Source organism: Bison bison, unplaced genomic scaffold (genome assembly GCF_000754665.1).
Source record: "Bison bison bison isolate TAMUID 2011002044 unplaced genomic scaffold, Bison_UMD1.0 scf7180017864182, whole genome shotgun sequence".
NCBI lineage: Eukaryota > Metazoa > Chordata > Mammalia > Artiodactyla > Bovidae > Bison > Bison bison.
The window spans coordinates 1,438,755-1,452,155 of record NW_011494754.1 but is presented as its reverse complement, the minus strand read 5'-3'; the positions used below and the strand labels follow the sequence as shown (position 1 = coordinate 1,452,155).

The 13,401-nt window shown below is 44.8% G+C and overlaps 1 protein-coding gene across 2 annotated transcripts in view; it reads right to left on the bottom strand.

Annotated features, from left to right (window-relative positions):
• KIAA0319 (KIAA0319 ortholog) overlaps window positions 1-9,275 on the bottom strand; it is a 42,049-nt gene extending 32,774 nt beyond the window's left edge. For both annotated transcript variants that reach the window (XM_010843505.1, XM_010843507.1), the window contains exons 1-3: window positions 9,221-9,275; window positions 4,002-4,744; window positions 1,477-1,654 (exon numbers count right to left, since the gene is read on the bottom strand). In XM_010843505.1, coding sequence (XP_010841807.1) covers window positions 1,477-1,654; window positions 4,002-4,744; window positions 9,221-9,275 — 976 coding nt within the window. The remainder of the gene's footprint in view (window positions 1-1,476; window positions 1,655-4,001; window positions 4,745-9,220) is intronic.
• Window positions 9,276-13,401: the final 4,126 nt, after the last annotated feature.

The window sequence follows — 13,401 nt, the reverse complement described above, 5'->3', positions numbered from 1 at the left end:
TGGATTTGCTGCCCTCTCTGGCTCCTCTTCCCTGTCTTACTCTTTGTAAGAAAGATCAGCAATTGTGAACTAAGAAAGGACACTGGTTCCAATCCCTCACTTTAGAAATTGAGCCCTAGAAAGGCAATGTGAGTTGCAACAGATATTTAACTAATTTAAATGTGTTCATTTGAACAGTCGCTTACTTACCAGATTGAACACTGCCAAGGGCTTTAAAATGATCAATTCATTTCATCCTCTAAGCTCTCTAGACAATAGATGCTATTAGAACCCAAGGATGCTAATTCCCAGGCCAGCTTCCTTTTCATTATAGTACTATCCAGCATTTCCTCCAGTATTGTCCTTCTCTCTACTGAAGCTCAGGATCAAAGTAAATAACCAAAGAAGAGAGTGAAAGTGAAAATAGCTCAGTCGTGTCTGACTCTCTGCAACCCCTATACAGTCCACGGAATTCTCCAGGTCAGAATACTGGAGTGGGTAGCTGTTCCCTTCTCCAGGGGATCTTCCCAACCCAAGGATCGAACCCAGGTCTCCCACATTGCAGGCAGATTCTGTACCAGCTGAGCCACCAGGGAAGCCCAAGAATACTGCAGTGGGTAGCCTATCCCTTTTCCAGCGGATCTTCCTGACCCTGGAATTGAATCAGGGTCTCCTGCATTGCAGGCAGATTCTTTACCAACTGAGCTACCAGGGAAGCCCAAAAGAAGAGAGGGTAATCCTGAAAGGATATCACCCACAGAAAGGCTCAGGAAATATGACAAAAGTCTCTAGTAACTTCTTGAGTATTAAATCTAATGGGAGCTTTTCAGTCGTCCTATAACACACAGACTCCTCATCACTTGGCTTCCAACGTGGAACCCGCTCCTCTCTCCTTCCATCAGTCCACGTCTGCTCGCTCGCTCCTACCTTTCAACCATGACCACCCAGTCAGCTCCGTAGGCTCCTTCTGTTCCCCCAGCTCCTAATACAAAGACAACCCCAATGTTCCACCCCTCAGGCCTCTCCCCAGCTCACCTCCCCACTCTCCCTGGACAGCCTTCAACGATCACCTCTCCACCAGTGACATCTAGCTCTTTATCTTCAGCCTGACTACTCAGCTAATTTTCAGTTCCAGGCGTTTATATGCCTCAGCGTGCTCTCTGCTCCCTTAGCAGTCTCTCACAGTATATTGTATGAGATCCTGTATTGCCATACTGTTTGCCATATGTATCAAACCATATATTTATCTGTTAGACTGGTCCTCTAGATCACAGACTTATGGAGGGAAAAGACAATATCTATTCATTCTTTTAATTCCCAGTGCCTAGCACTATTTCTGGCAAACAACAGATGCTCAACAATGTGCCCAGAGGGAATGAGCAAACTTTGAAAGTTGCCACCACTATGAATATAGTATTTATAGTATACGAATATAGAATATAGTATGAATACAGCATGTCTTCAGCACATTTCTTCCAGGTGTATTTTTTAACTTACCTGTCCTGGGAGCAGTGGGAGCAGATCTGGGCTGCTCAGATGGGACGGTGCTGGTGGGAAGGGTTGGAATGCTATGCTCTGTGCTCCACGGGGTGACTGCGAGAACCGGGCTCTTCTCCACAGTGGCGGGGCTGACCTCCAGGCTGGCTGGAGGAGGATCATGGGATGGCATTAGGACCTAGGCGATCAATTACAAGGATAAGTTGTTAGAGGGGAAACAAGGTTGAATAGAGCCAGGTCAGTAAACTCAGGCTAATAGGACAGGGGACCAAAAGGAAAAGTTGGAGAGCAAAACCCACAGAAAGAAAAGCTGTCACTCAAACATTAACTGGAGAGGGGGCACTGGTATTTACTGAAAAGGTACTCACTTTTGCAGTTCACTTAGCCACTAAAAGGTGAAATGTGTTAATACTCAGTGGTGGGGGAAAAGAACACAGTTAACCTGTGATACTTTATTTTTTAATGGAAAGTCTTAAAGTGTTTAAGACAATTACAAGGACAGAAAAATACGGAAACTTTGAAAAGAAACATACACCAAAGCAGGGGAAAAAAAAAAAAAAAAAACTTCTGATAATATCACTACTTAAAAGACTGTTTAGCAATTTTTAATGGTTGAGATTATAATACACAGTCAATTCAATCCAGCTTTCCTTACTTACTCTAACCCTAAGCACTGATATCTTAAATAACATTCTTCTTTTTTTAAAAAAGAAGTCTTAATTGGTTTATGTTCCTTTATCTTCTGATGTGCCTTCTTGTACCTTGAAATACACTAAATTTTCCCATGACTTGTCCTCCAGTCACTGTATTGCGAGTTGCATTTGGCTTCCCCTGATCAACTCGCTCACTGCGTCTCACCGAGTCCTGGCCTTTCCCAAGCAAGCACCCTCTGGACTCTCAACTGTTCTCCCCACAGGGCAGCCTCCGTGTCTACCTCACTGAGCTTCTGCTCTTAGCACTTGAACCTTCTCTCTGCCTCAGTACGTCTTCTCTCCCAAAGGTTCCCATTCTTTTCACCTGTGTTTTTCATGGAAAGTTCCATACAGTTTATATCCTCTCCTTGGTATCTCCCTCCCCCGATCCGACTGATTCATATCACTAGTGAGTTTCTAGCAACCTCAGAACCTGTTGGGTCTTGAAGAAACTGCAGGGGGTTGAGAATACATCATCCCCAAATAAGACACTCTGGCAAACTGATTATTTTGAACTAAAGGTACTTGGAAAATTGTCAGTGTAAAAAGAACACTCTGACCCTCCTCTGTCCCCTTGAAAGCAAGAGACAAATCTCCATGGGAAAGGGAACTTTCCTTTCAAGGATTATCTACAACTTAAAGCAGCTCAAAAAAATTTAAATGTGACTATAGGGGGAAATTTGTATTTTAGTGGAAAATAAAGCATTGTACCAGGAGGATAGAAGGTAACCTTTTCACCAGAGACAAGAAATTTAGGGCTGAGAAGGCTGAATAAACAAACCTTGTGTTAAAACAACAGGCCCAAAATAGAGTCACTTACGCCAAGTCCCTAAAGCAAGACTTACAGTTTCAGCTCTCCCAGAAATGGAAGCTTAAACCAGTCAATCAGGAATTATCTTAAGGTAATCTGCTTGATAAACTCCCACTGCCCCTTAAAGGAAAGTAACCTTGCAATAATCAATCCACTTGCCTGCCTTGTATAATTTCCTTGTTTCCAACTCCCTTCTGCCTAAAAATGTCTTTCATTTTGTACAGCTCCTCGGAACTCCTTTCTATTTGCTATACTGGATGCTGCCTGATTTGAATGCAGATATATTTGTTCAAACTCTTAATAATGTTAATATGCTTCAGCTTAATTTTTTAACAGATACTTATCTTTAACAGATATTTTGTCACCAATTTACTACCCCAAGCCAAAACCTCTTTGGCTTGTCAATTCTTCACAGATTTATTGTTTCTCCTGTTAACCAGGAGGAAAAAAAAAAAAACTTAGAAGAAAAAATTTTTTCTGCTCCTACAAAACCTACCACAAGAGATTTGCAAAGCCTCTGTCTATACATGCTGCATTATATGGGCTGGCTTCAAAACTTCTAAAAAACCCTCATTCATCTTAGATACCAGCAGAGGCATCTAAATCATCACTAGGTGGCTGACTTGTGAAGGCAAAAGAACTATTTGCTCTTTTAAACAGTCTGGTCATGAGAGCCCAACAGAGGAACAAGATGTTAGGTCTGGAAGGTTCTGAGAGCCATCTTTCTTGCCAATACCTTAATAGGTGCCCTTAAGAGGAAACTTCTTGTGTCCTCCACCTAATGAGACTGTGTGGTTTAGTTGCCAAGTCGTGTCCGACTCTTGGTGACCCCATGGACTGTAGCCTGTCAAGCTCCTCTGTCCAGGGGATTTTCCAGGCAAGAGTACTGGAGTGGGTGGCCATTTCCTTCTCCAGGGGATCTTCCCTGATCCAGGGAGGCGCCTCCTGAATTGGCACCACTGAGCCTGGCTCCAAAGTGAACTCAGCCCCTCCCCAGCCACACACACACCAGCCACACCCACCTCTTTCCCAGAGCTGTTGCCGGCTTGCCCGTGGAGCTGAGAAGTCTCTCTCTCCAGTTCTTCTCCTGGAGGTGGGGCAGTGACCAAAGGAAGCAATAACATCTCCGGAGAGGGTTTCGGAGCCAGGGTCCATGCTGACTCATTTGGCTTATGGAGCTCTGGGTCCTCCAGCTGCTTCTCCGCTGGTGCTGCAGGGCTGTCTCCAGCAGAGGAGTTGAAACCTCCCTCACCACCGGGCAGCAAGCCCCAGTCCGTGTACTCTGCACTCCCCCGGGGCTCCTGCTTGCTCATCGGCTGGAAGAGGTTCTGCTCCAGCTCCCTGTAGTCATCTGAGTACTCAGACATGTCCAGGCCCCGATCTTTGCCCAGGAAGGGTAGGTCCTTTCTGATATCCTCAAGTGAGTCCCCCCAGATTCCCGATGGGGCGTCCCTGTTCAGCATCACCTCCCCGTAGTCCAGCAGCGGTGCGGGCCTCTGGGCGGGTCTGAGCACAAAGGTCAGGTAAGACCTGATGGAGCCCATCTTCTTGGGCTCGCAGCTCTCTTTGTGCGGGCAGCTCACCAGGTAGCAGCGGCCCTCAAACCACCAAGCCAGGTCACAGCTGGACAGGTCACAGCAGGCGGATGTGCAGTCCCCCAAGGGGGTGGTCTGAGGCACCGGCATGATTTTGCTAGTTTCCAAGTTAGGAGAGATGATGGCATTGGAATACGTCCTCCCCTCACTGCACTGCGTCCAGGCACAGCCTGCAAACACGCCAGCCACCAATAAGGAAGCGAGGCAGGTCACTTCTGGCAAGCAAATAAACCACCAGCACCTCCTACAGGAAGTCCCCTGCCTTATCGTACAGCCCACCCATCAACACCCCCATCAGTACACCTGTCCTCACACCCTTCCACCCCAACCCATCCATCTACAGATTCTTCCATGTGTCCATCTAACCTTCCATCTTCTCTCTTTATATGGTGTTACTTCACTTAGTGAAGAGAAGCGTTCTTTTCTATGTATGTATTGCTTTTACACTGTCTGTAACATTTTGTTCCTCACCCAAAATCCAGTTATAAAGGTTTACTTTAGGAACAATGTCTTACTGTTGTTGCTGTTAACTGAATTTTTAAACATCTCAGCTTATTCTGATGACAGGGAATTATCAAAAGAGAGAAAAACTCATCTGAAATATAGGTCTAGAATAACTAGCTTTAAGCTGATTCTAAATAATGAACCACAAACGTTGCCAACTGGCAAATAAGTAGGCAGAAGACTGGTGCTTCCTAAGTGTGATCTGCAGACTCGGTGGGGCAGGCCACAGACTCTGTGACCAGCCCACGGCGTGGTAAGAGAATCCGGGGCTTTTAGAAGACTTGGTAGCAATCTGTCATTCCCTGGCACCCAAGGACAAAATTACTTTTCTCCTTTTTTATGTTGTAAAACAAAGCAGATATTGGAATCTAAAAAATGGTGCAAATGAACCTATCTACAAAACAGAGTCATAGATGGAGAAAACAAACACCATTAGCAATCGGGGGAAGAGAGGGAGGGATACACTGAGAGACTGGGGTTGACATATACACAACTAACATATACAAAATAGATAACGATTAAGAACCTACCGTATGGCACAGGGAACTCTACTCAACACTCTGTAACGACCTATGTGGCAATAAAATCTAAAGAAAGAGGGGATATATGTATAACTGGTTCACTCTGCTGTACAGCAGATACTAACACAACATTGTAAATCAACTACACTCCAATAACAATTAATTTAAAAAAATGAAGAATGTTGCCCAGCATTCGGTTCTACAAGGATGAAGTCATTGCCCACTGCAGTCACTGACAGACAGTGTACCCAGAAAGGAATTCAGGATGAAAAGCAGGATGAGGCACTCTGTGCTTTGGAAAAACAGGCCCTTAGATAGTTGGACACATGTCTCAGGAAGAATTTTAATGAGCCCAGACTCTTGCATCTTTCCGTACATAGAAAAGCACTAAAATCGTCAGCTGAGATACCTGTTGCTCGGGACTAGCAGCAGTGGTGTACCAAGAGGTGTGCCTGGCTGCATGCATTCTCTTGCCCCGAATAATATACACACGGGCTTCTTCTCTCAGTTTTTCAGAGCAGTTCCCTCAGAGCTACTGAGATGCCTTTGCCTGGGCTATAGTCCTCAGGAAGGTCCCTGAATAAAACTGAAACCTACAACTCTTACATGGAGTGTTTTTCTTTCAGTAGACAACTTGTTGTTGATATTTTACCAAAGAGTCTGTCTGTGGTAGATTGGAAATAAAAACAAATTGGTCCCTCATCACATATAGTTCCAGGAATGCGGTTCTGCTGAACTCCGAAGAGCAAAAGATCTTTCTAGTGAGTGCTCATCACTGATCATTCTCTTAATAACTGTTACATTTTTCATAATGACAGTTAGAGATGACTTCTAACTGGAGGTAAGATAAATGGTTAAACACAGTACAAGAATTCAGGTCGTTTGGGACTTCCCTGGCAGTCAGTCCGTTGGCAGGGGTGCAAGTTCGATCCCTGGTCAGGTAGCTAAGACCCAACATGTCTTCCAGCCAAAAAACCAAAACATGAATGAGAAGCAACACTGTAACAAATCCAACACAGACCTTTAAAAAATGGTCCATATCAAAATAAGAATCATTTCTTTTTTTCACCTGTATACACATCATCACCATTATAAATTTTTAAGAACCATTCGGTACCAAATATTGACCCAATAGGAAAGTCTAACTGGTCTCATCCAATAAGAATTAGATGTAAATATGTATCTTTCCCAGTAAATAAGCAGGCAAACTGCTTTACTTCAACTGAAATGATATTTTCCCAAACCAAATCTATTTTTTTTTAAATCTCTTTAATAGTTTTAGCCTTTTATTTTCTAAAGAAAAGCTTAATCTTTTATCAGACATGGAGAGGGGGAAAACACTCTGTGCTGAACATGACAGAACAGTAATTATAATCAAGGTCAAGAGATGATAAAGGGATGAAATAGGTAGATAAATCTACAACTCCCAGCCCTACTCCCAAAAATACTGTCATTGCTTGTAAAGATATCACTGCTGCTGCTGCTAAGTCGCTTCAGTCATGTCCGACTCTGTGCGACCCCACAGTTGGCAGCCCACCAGGCTCCCCTGTCCCTGGGATTCTCCAGGCAAGAACACTGGAGTGGGTTGCCATTTCCTTCTCCAACGCATGAAAGTGAAAAGTGAAAGTGAAGTCGTTCAGTCATGTCTGACTCTCTGCGACCCCATGGACTGTAGCCTTCCAGGCTCCTCCGTCCATGGGATTTTCCAGGCAAGAGTACTGGAGTGGGGTGCCATTGCCTTCTCCGAAAGATATCACTACATCCCTTTAAATGAAGCAGCCTTTAAACGAAGGTACTTTAAATGAGGTACTCTGGCCACCTCATGCGAAGAGCTGACTCATTGGAAAAGACTGATGCTGGGAGGGATTGGGGACAGGAGGAGAAGGGGACGACAGAGGATGAGATGGCTGGATGGCATCACTGACTCGATGGACGTGAGTCTGAGTGAACTCCGGGAGTTGGTGATGGACAGGGAGGCCTGGCGTGCTGCGATTCATGGGGTCGCAAAGAGTCGGACACGACTGAGCGACTGAACTGAATTTAAAGGAAGACCCAAGCTAGAAATTTCTTTCAAACACAAATGGCAGGATACATTTTATTTCCCTTGAACAACTGTTGGGTCACCTCCTTTTGAAAAATATGATTCGTAAGAACTATCATGTTTCACTTCTGGCTTTGGACACCAGAAGCTTAAAAGTCAACAGTGTAAAATTGTGTCAAAGAAACCATTAAACAGGAACAAGGCTGTGACCCTGGAACAAGCAAATTGTTACATGTGGTTGAGAAGCTTAGCAGAAGTCTTCAACACGAAACTTAAAAGCAGTTTTCCCTCAGGCTGGCGGTGGTGGTCTCCATAAGCTTCTAGGGCAGATCATCATTTGGTTCTGCAACAAATCACCTGAATGGGCTGTTTATCTATTTAAATATACTTTAAGAGTGGATCTGAATATTAAACAAAGAAGTCTGAGAAGGTGGGTATCCTGACAACTAAACTATCTATTAGACTCACTCAAGAAAGTTCTTGCAGAGACAGGAGAACACTCACAGGTTTGTTCCCTCTACAAATCCCAGTCCAATCCATGAACACAGTAAGCACTCCACGGGTGTTGACAAATCAGCAAAACCAATGGTTAGCATCTTGTCAAAGGCAGAGGATAGAGAGAAAGGACAGACAAGCCCTAAACAACATTACTGGGGCTCAGTTAACTCAGGAATTTTGAATAAATGAAAAACACCCCATAAGAAAATGACAAAAAGCTGTGAAAAGGTAGGGATTTGAGAGGGGAAAAAAAGAGCTCAAACATTAATGACAGCACTTTCCAGAGTACAAGAGTACATCAAGCATGGGATAAAGAATCATTTTGCCTTGTATACTAAGCAGTGGTGAGGTTAATAAGAAGGACATTTGGCATAAGGAGAGTAATATGCAGGAAATGATAAAGCTGTCCTGACTGTAGTATTTCCTCAAGTAGCTCTTGCATGACCTAAAAACTGTGTTTCTTAAAATCTAGATGCTTCAGGCTCCTGAGTCACACCCACGAGGAGTTCTGATTCAGTAGATCTGGATGGGGCCTAAGAAGACATTTTAACAAGGGTCACTCCCAGGTAAACCTCAGCATGGTTTTACTACACTGTGACAAACCCTGGATATAAAATCAGTTTTCCTAGCCATATCTCCATTCTCAGTCTTCGGTAAGTTTAAAGGGGTCTGGCTGGCCTAGCTGGGGCATGGATCACCAGAGCTGATGCTGACCAAGGATTTTATGCCATGGTGTGTCCACAGTAAGTAAACAGACTATATGAAAATAAAGATTTAAGACAGAAAAAAGCCTGTTATTTGCTTTCTAAAAAAGATCTACTATGCAGTTCTTTGAAATAAATACATGAAGTTTTCCCAGTATATATGAAATGTGATTTTCTTTTTCCCAAAATAGTCATGACAAAAAAGTTAAAAACCTGTTTCCAGAAACCACTTATGCATGAGGCCTTCCTTTTCATATGTGAAATAAGTCTGCTGGAAAGCAAACACACAGCACCTTCATCTCAGGTTGATCTGAGTTGCTTAAGTCAGAGAGGAAGTTCAAGTGTGAGGCTGGTGTCTCCAGGGTACCGGTTTCCTACCTGTAAAGGTCACCAGCAGCAGCAATGAAGCGAGTTCACCTGTCGGGGGCGCCATTCTGCCTCACACAGTGGGTGCAGGCAGGCTTCGTAAACAGCCCTCAGAGGTCTTTGCTGCGGGCTTCTTTTGTGTTTCTTAGGAGCCAGATTTGGCCTCAGAACTTCAAAGGAAAAACAGAAAAGAGACAGGAAGGAAGAAAAGAATACATAAATGCAGAAACACACACAGTTATCTCTATCATTTATTCATGGCAAGGGGAAGCCTATCGTGGTAACACCCCAGGGTCATCGTGGGGTTCAGGGCAGGACACCCCTAGATGTGCCACTCTGGCATGTGGATTATTTCAAGATGAAAACAATAAAGCCCAAAGGACTCAGGATGATGCTCTGTCCATCCCTCTAACTGCCAAAAAGGCAGAGGACCTGTTCGAGGAAGGCAGCTATCACCATGAATAAATGCAGTATTATATGAGCTAGGTGTGGCAGACATGGAGGAACCTAGCAAAGTCTGCTTGTTAAAACTCCTCTCTGTGTCCCACTATCTCCTTAGGACACGGAAAACATCCATTTTCCAAACATTGGCTCTTTTTTATCTTCCTGTGAATTGCCTTCCTTCCCTTTGAAGTCCCAGATCCCTACCTGCTTCTCCTTGGTCCAGGAGGACAAATATACCTCATTATACCCGACTCTCATTTTATCTGGAATCTCTCACATTATGTGGATTTCTTATTAAATTGAAAATTTAATAGGCAATTAAATTTGGTTTTCTCCTGTTAACCTGCCTTATGTCATTATAACTATTTGACCAAACACACACAGAGGGCCCCTCCTGACAACCATTTCTCAGGCAAACCATCCACCTGAAGTTAGTTTAAACAGAAAGAACAGTTCCTAACAAGGGGCATAGGGTTTCTCATGCTCTCTCCCCTTATAAGCCCAAACCTAGGAAATAAAAAAGAACTGGGCTCAGAGGCTTGAAAGAAACCAATGCGAAGCCCTCTTTCAGAAATGCTACACCCCCAATGCACACGACGACACAGAGGCAAGATTGTACAGAAAAAACACAGCTCACTAAAGGCCTTCACAAGTGACTCAGCAGCAATGCACTAAGACTATCAGGAAATTTTAAAATGTCTTAATGTGTATTCACATAGATTTCCTTTTTGTATATGCCCAAGAATGACTCAGGAGAAAAATCTGCCTGAAGCAACCTCCCCAAAATCTCCTTCAGTGTGTAGAAACAGTTTACAGGATAAGAAAGGGATGTGCTATGGTATAGACAGGATTTTTTTTTTCTTCCTTTGTGGTATTTAAAATAATGATGCATCTCCTAATTGCTAGTATCTTAGATTCAATGATCTAGAGCAATACAAGCATCTTATTTTTGCCTGGCACTTTATTCAATATGATCTTCACAATAACCCAGGTGGCATTATTATCAGTGCTTTAGATAATATGAAGATGATGAAACTGAGGTTCACAAAAGTTCACTGATTTGCTCAAGGGTGAAGAAGAACCAGTACAAGGAAGGTCTGGACTCCAAGTGCTTGTTAATGTAACAAGGCCCCCAGGAACAAGTACAGCTAGATAAGGGCTTCCTAATGAGTGTGCCAGAGCCTTGCCTTGAGCTGCAAATTGATACGCTATGGTCAGCTAGAGTTCAGTTCAAGTTCACACCACTCTCTCCCACCCATCCCTCGTTCCCTTCCCAAGCACACTTACACTCAGGTTTTTGGGAGAGAAAAAGACAGCTTACTTTTCTTCTTCCCGTCCCCTTTCCAGAAGCATCTCATTTAGAAACTTATGAGGGGAACAGTGATGACAAAGAGTGGGACATAATCCAAGGATTGAGGGAGTAGAGGGCATCTAAGCAGTGGACCAGTCTTAGATTTGGGGCAAGAATGAGTTTTATTGAACATCAGAAGCAGCATTGCTGAAAAAGGGCACGACGGACTAGGAGGTCAGAGATTTCCTTACAAGGCGAGCAGGTCCCATTTTCTAGGGTGAGGTGCTTGAGCAAATTAAGCTGAGCCGTCCTTAGTTGCTCAGTCATGTCCGACTCTTTACGACTCCATGGACTGTAGCCTACCAGGATCTCTGTCCATGGGATTCTCCAGGCAAGAATACTGGAGTGGGTTGCCATGCCCTCCTCCAGGGGATCTTCCCAACCCAGGGATCCAACCCACATCTCCTGCATTGCAGGCGGACTCTTTACCGTCTGAGCCACCAAGGAAGCAAGTTGAGATGGAGGCTTGGAATTGGTGTGTGTGAAGATTCCTTGACAAGCGTCTCCCATATGTGCAGGCGGACTGTGGTTTAGATTTGGGATGTGGACCGGGCCACTGAGGCAGCTGCCTTTTCGTACGTCCTGATATGTGAATTAGCTTTATCGGCGGGTGCTCAGTCACTCAGTTGTGTCCGACTCTGCAACCCCACGGACTGCAGCCCACCAGGCTCTCCTGTCCATGGAATTTTGCAGGCAATAATACTGGAGTGGGTAGTCACTTCCTTCTCCAGGAACTCTTCCTGACCCAGGGGGCGAACCGCGTCTCCTGCGTCTTCAGCATTGGCATGTAGATTCTTTACCACTGAGCCAGAGAGGAAACCAGAAAGGACAAGGAGGCTGTCAACACAGTCAAACCCGGGATCCTATGGAAGAAGGGTTGGGGAACCACTGGACCTTGCTTTGAGTCTTTCTCGAGAAATTATTCAAACCACAGGAAGGCCTTCCACCGAACTGCGGTGATGGCTCTGTCACTGACCACTTGGAACAGGTTGCTGCACAGCCTACAAGCATCACTGGCCAGTGCCCACTGAGAGTCAGGGGCCTCCCTGGCCCCCGTGTTACTGAGCTGAGTCACATCAAAAGACTGGAAAGGAACCACAGTGAAGGTGGCCGTGGCTATATTCAGGAGGTTGTTTCTGTGTGTCAGGATAGCAGAGGCCATCAGAACATGAGCTTCCATAAGGTGAAGCAGAGAATGTGAACATTCAGAGTCCCATAAGCTTCAGGCCTAAAAACCCAGAGGAAGACCGCCTGCTGGTGCAAACTGTCTGCCACTAATACCTTTCTTTCTCTGAAGCAATGAAAATGTGGTTTGGGATGGGAAGTGGGTAGAAGAAAAGATTGGCCATATCCCGTCTGCAGTGATTGACCATGCCCTAAAAGGCAGGAGAGCAACTGGTCCTCCAGCGATGGCATTCAGCCTCCTGCCAAGACACTGCCCAGAAGAGCAGAGTTGCTATCAGCCAGGGGCAGTTGGCTGAGAACCCCATGGATCAAGACCAGGCCCCTGACGTACCATAGGATAACTTCAGCCAAATTAATAAAAGGTGAATCTCTGGGCAGACATTGCTCCAAAGGCACACAGCCTGGTAAACGGGCCATGGACCAAATTTCCAACTCCTCTGGCAGATGCCCTTGTGCAACGTTCCTTGAAAACTATATCCTACGTGGAAAGCTCTGGAAAGCAATTATCTTAGAGCCAACTTATAGTGCTCAGCAACAGTCAGATCAGATCAGATCAGTCGCTCAGTCGTGTCCGACTCTTTGCGACCCCATGAATCGCAGCACGCCAGGCCTCCCTGTCCATCACCAACTCCCAGAGTTCACTCAGACTCACGTCCATCGAGTCAGTGATGCCATCCAGCCATCTCATCCTCTGTCGTCCCCTTCTCCTCCTGCCCCCAATCCCTCCCAGCATCAGAGTCTTTCCAATGAGTCAACTCTTCGCATGAGGTGGCCAAAGTACTGGAGTTTCAGCAACAGTAAGCATCTCCTTTTGTCAACACCTGACCTGCCTCTTGAGAAATCTGTATGCAGATCAGGAAGGAAGAGTTAGAACTGGACTTGGAACAACAGACTGGTTCCAAAAAGGGAAAGGAGCACATCAAGGCTGTACATTGTCATCCTGCTTATTTAACTTCTATGCAGAGTACATCATGTGAAATGCCGAGCTGGATGAAGTACAAGTTGGAATCAAGATTGCCGGGAGAAATATCAATAACCTCAAATATGCAGATGACACCACCCTTATGGCAGAAAGCAAAGAAGAATTAAAGAGCCTCTTGATGAAAGTGAAAGAGGAGAGTGAAAAAGCTGGCTTAAAACTCAACATTCAAAAAACTAAGATCATGGCATCTGGTCCCATCACTTCTTGGCAAATAGAGTGGGGAAACAGTGG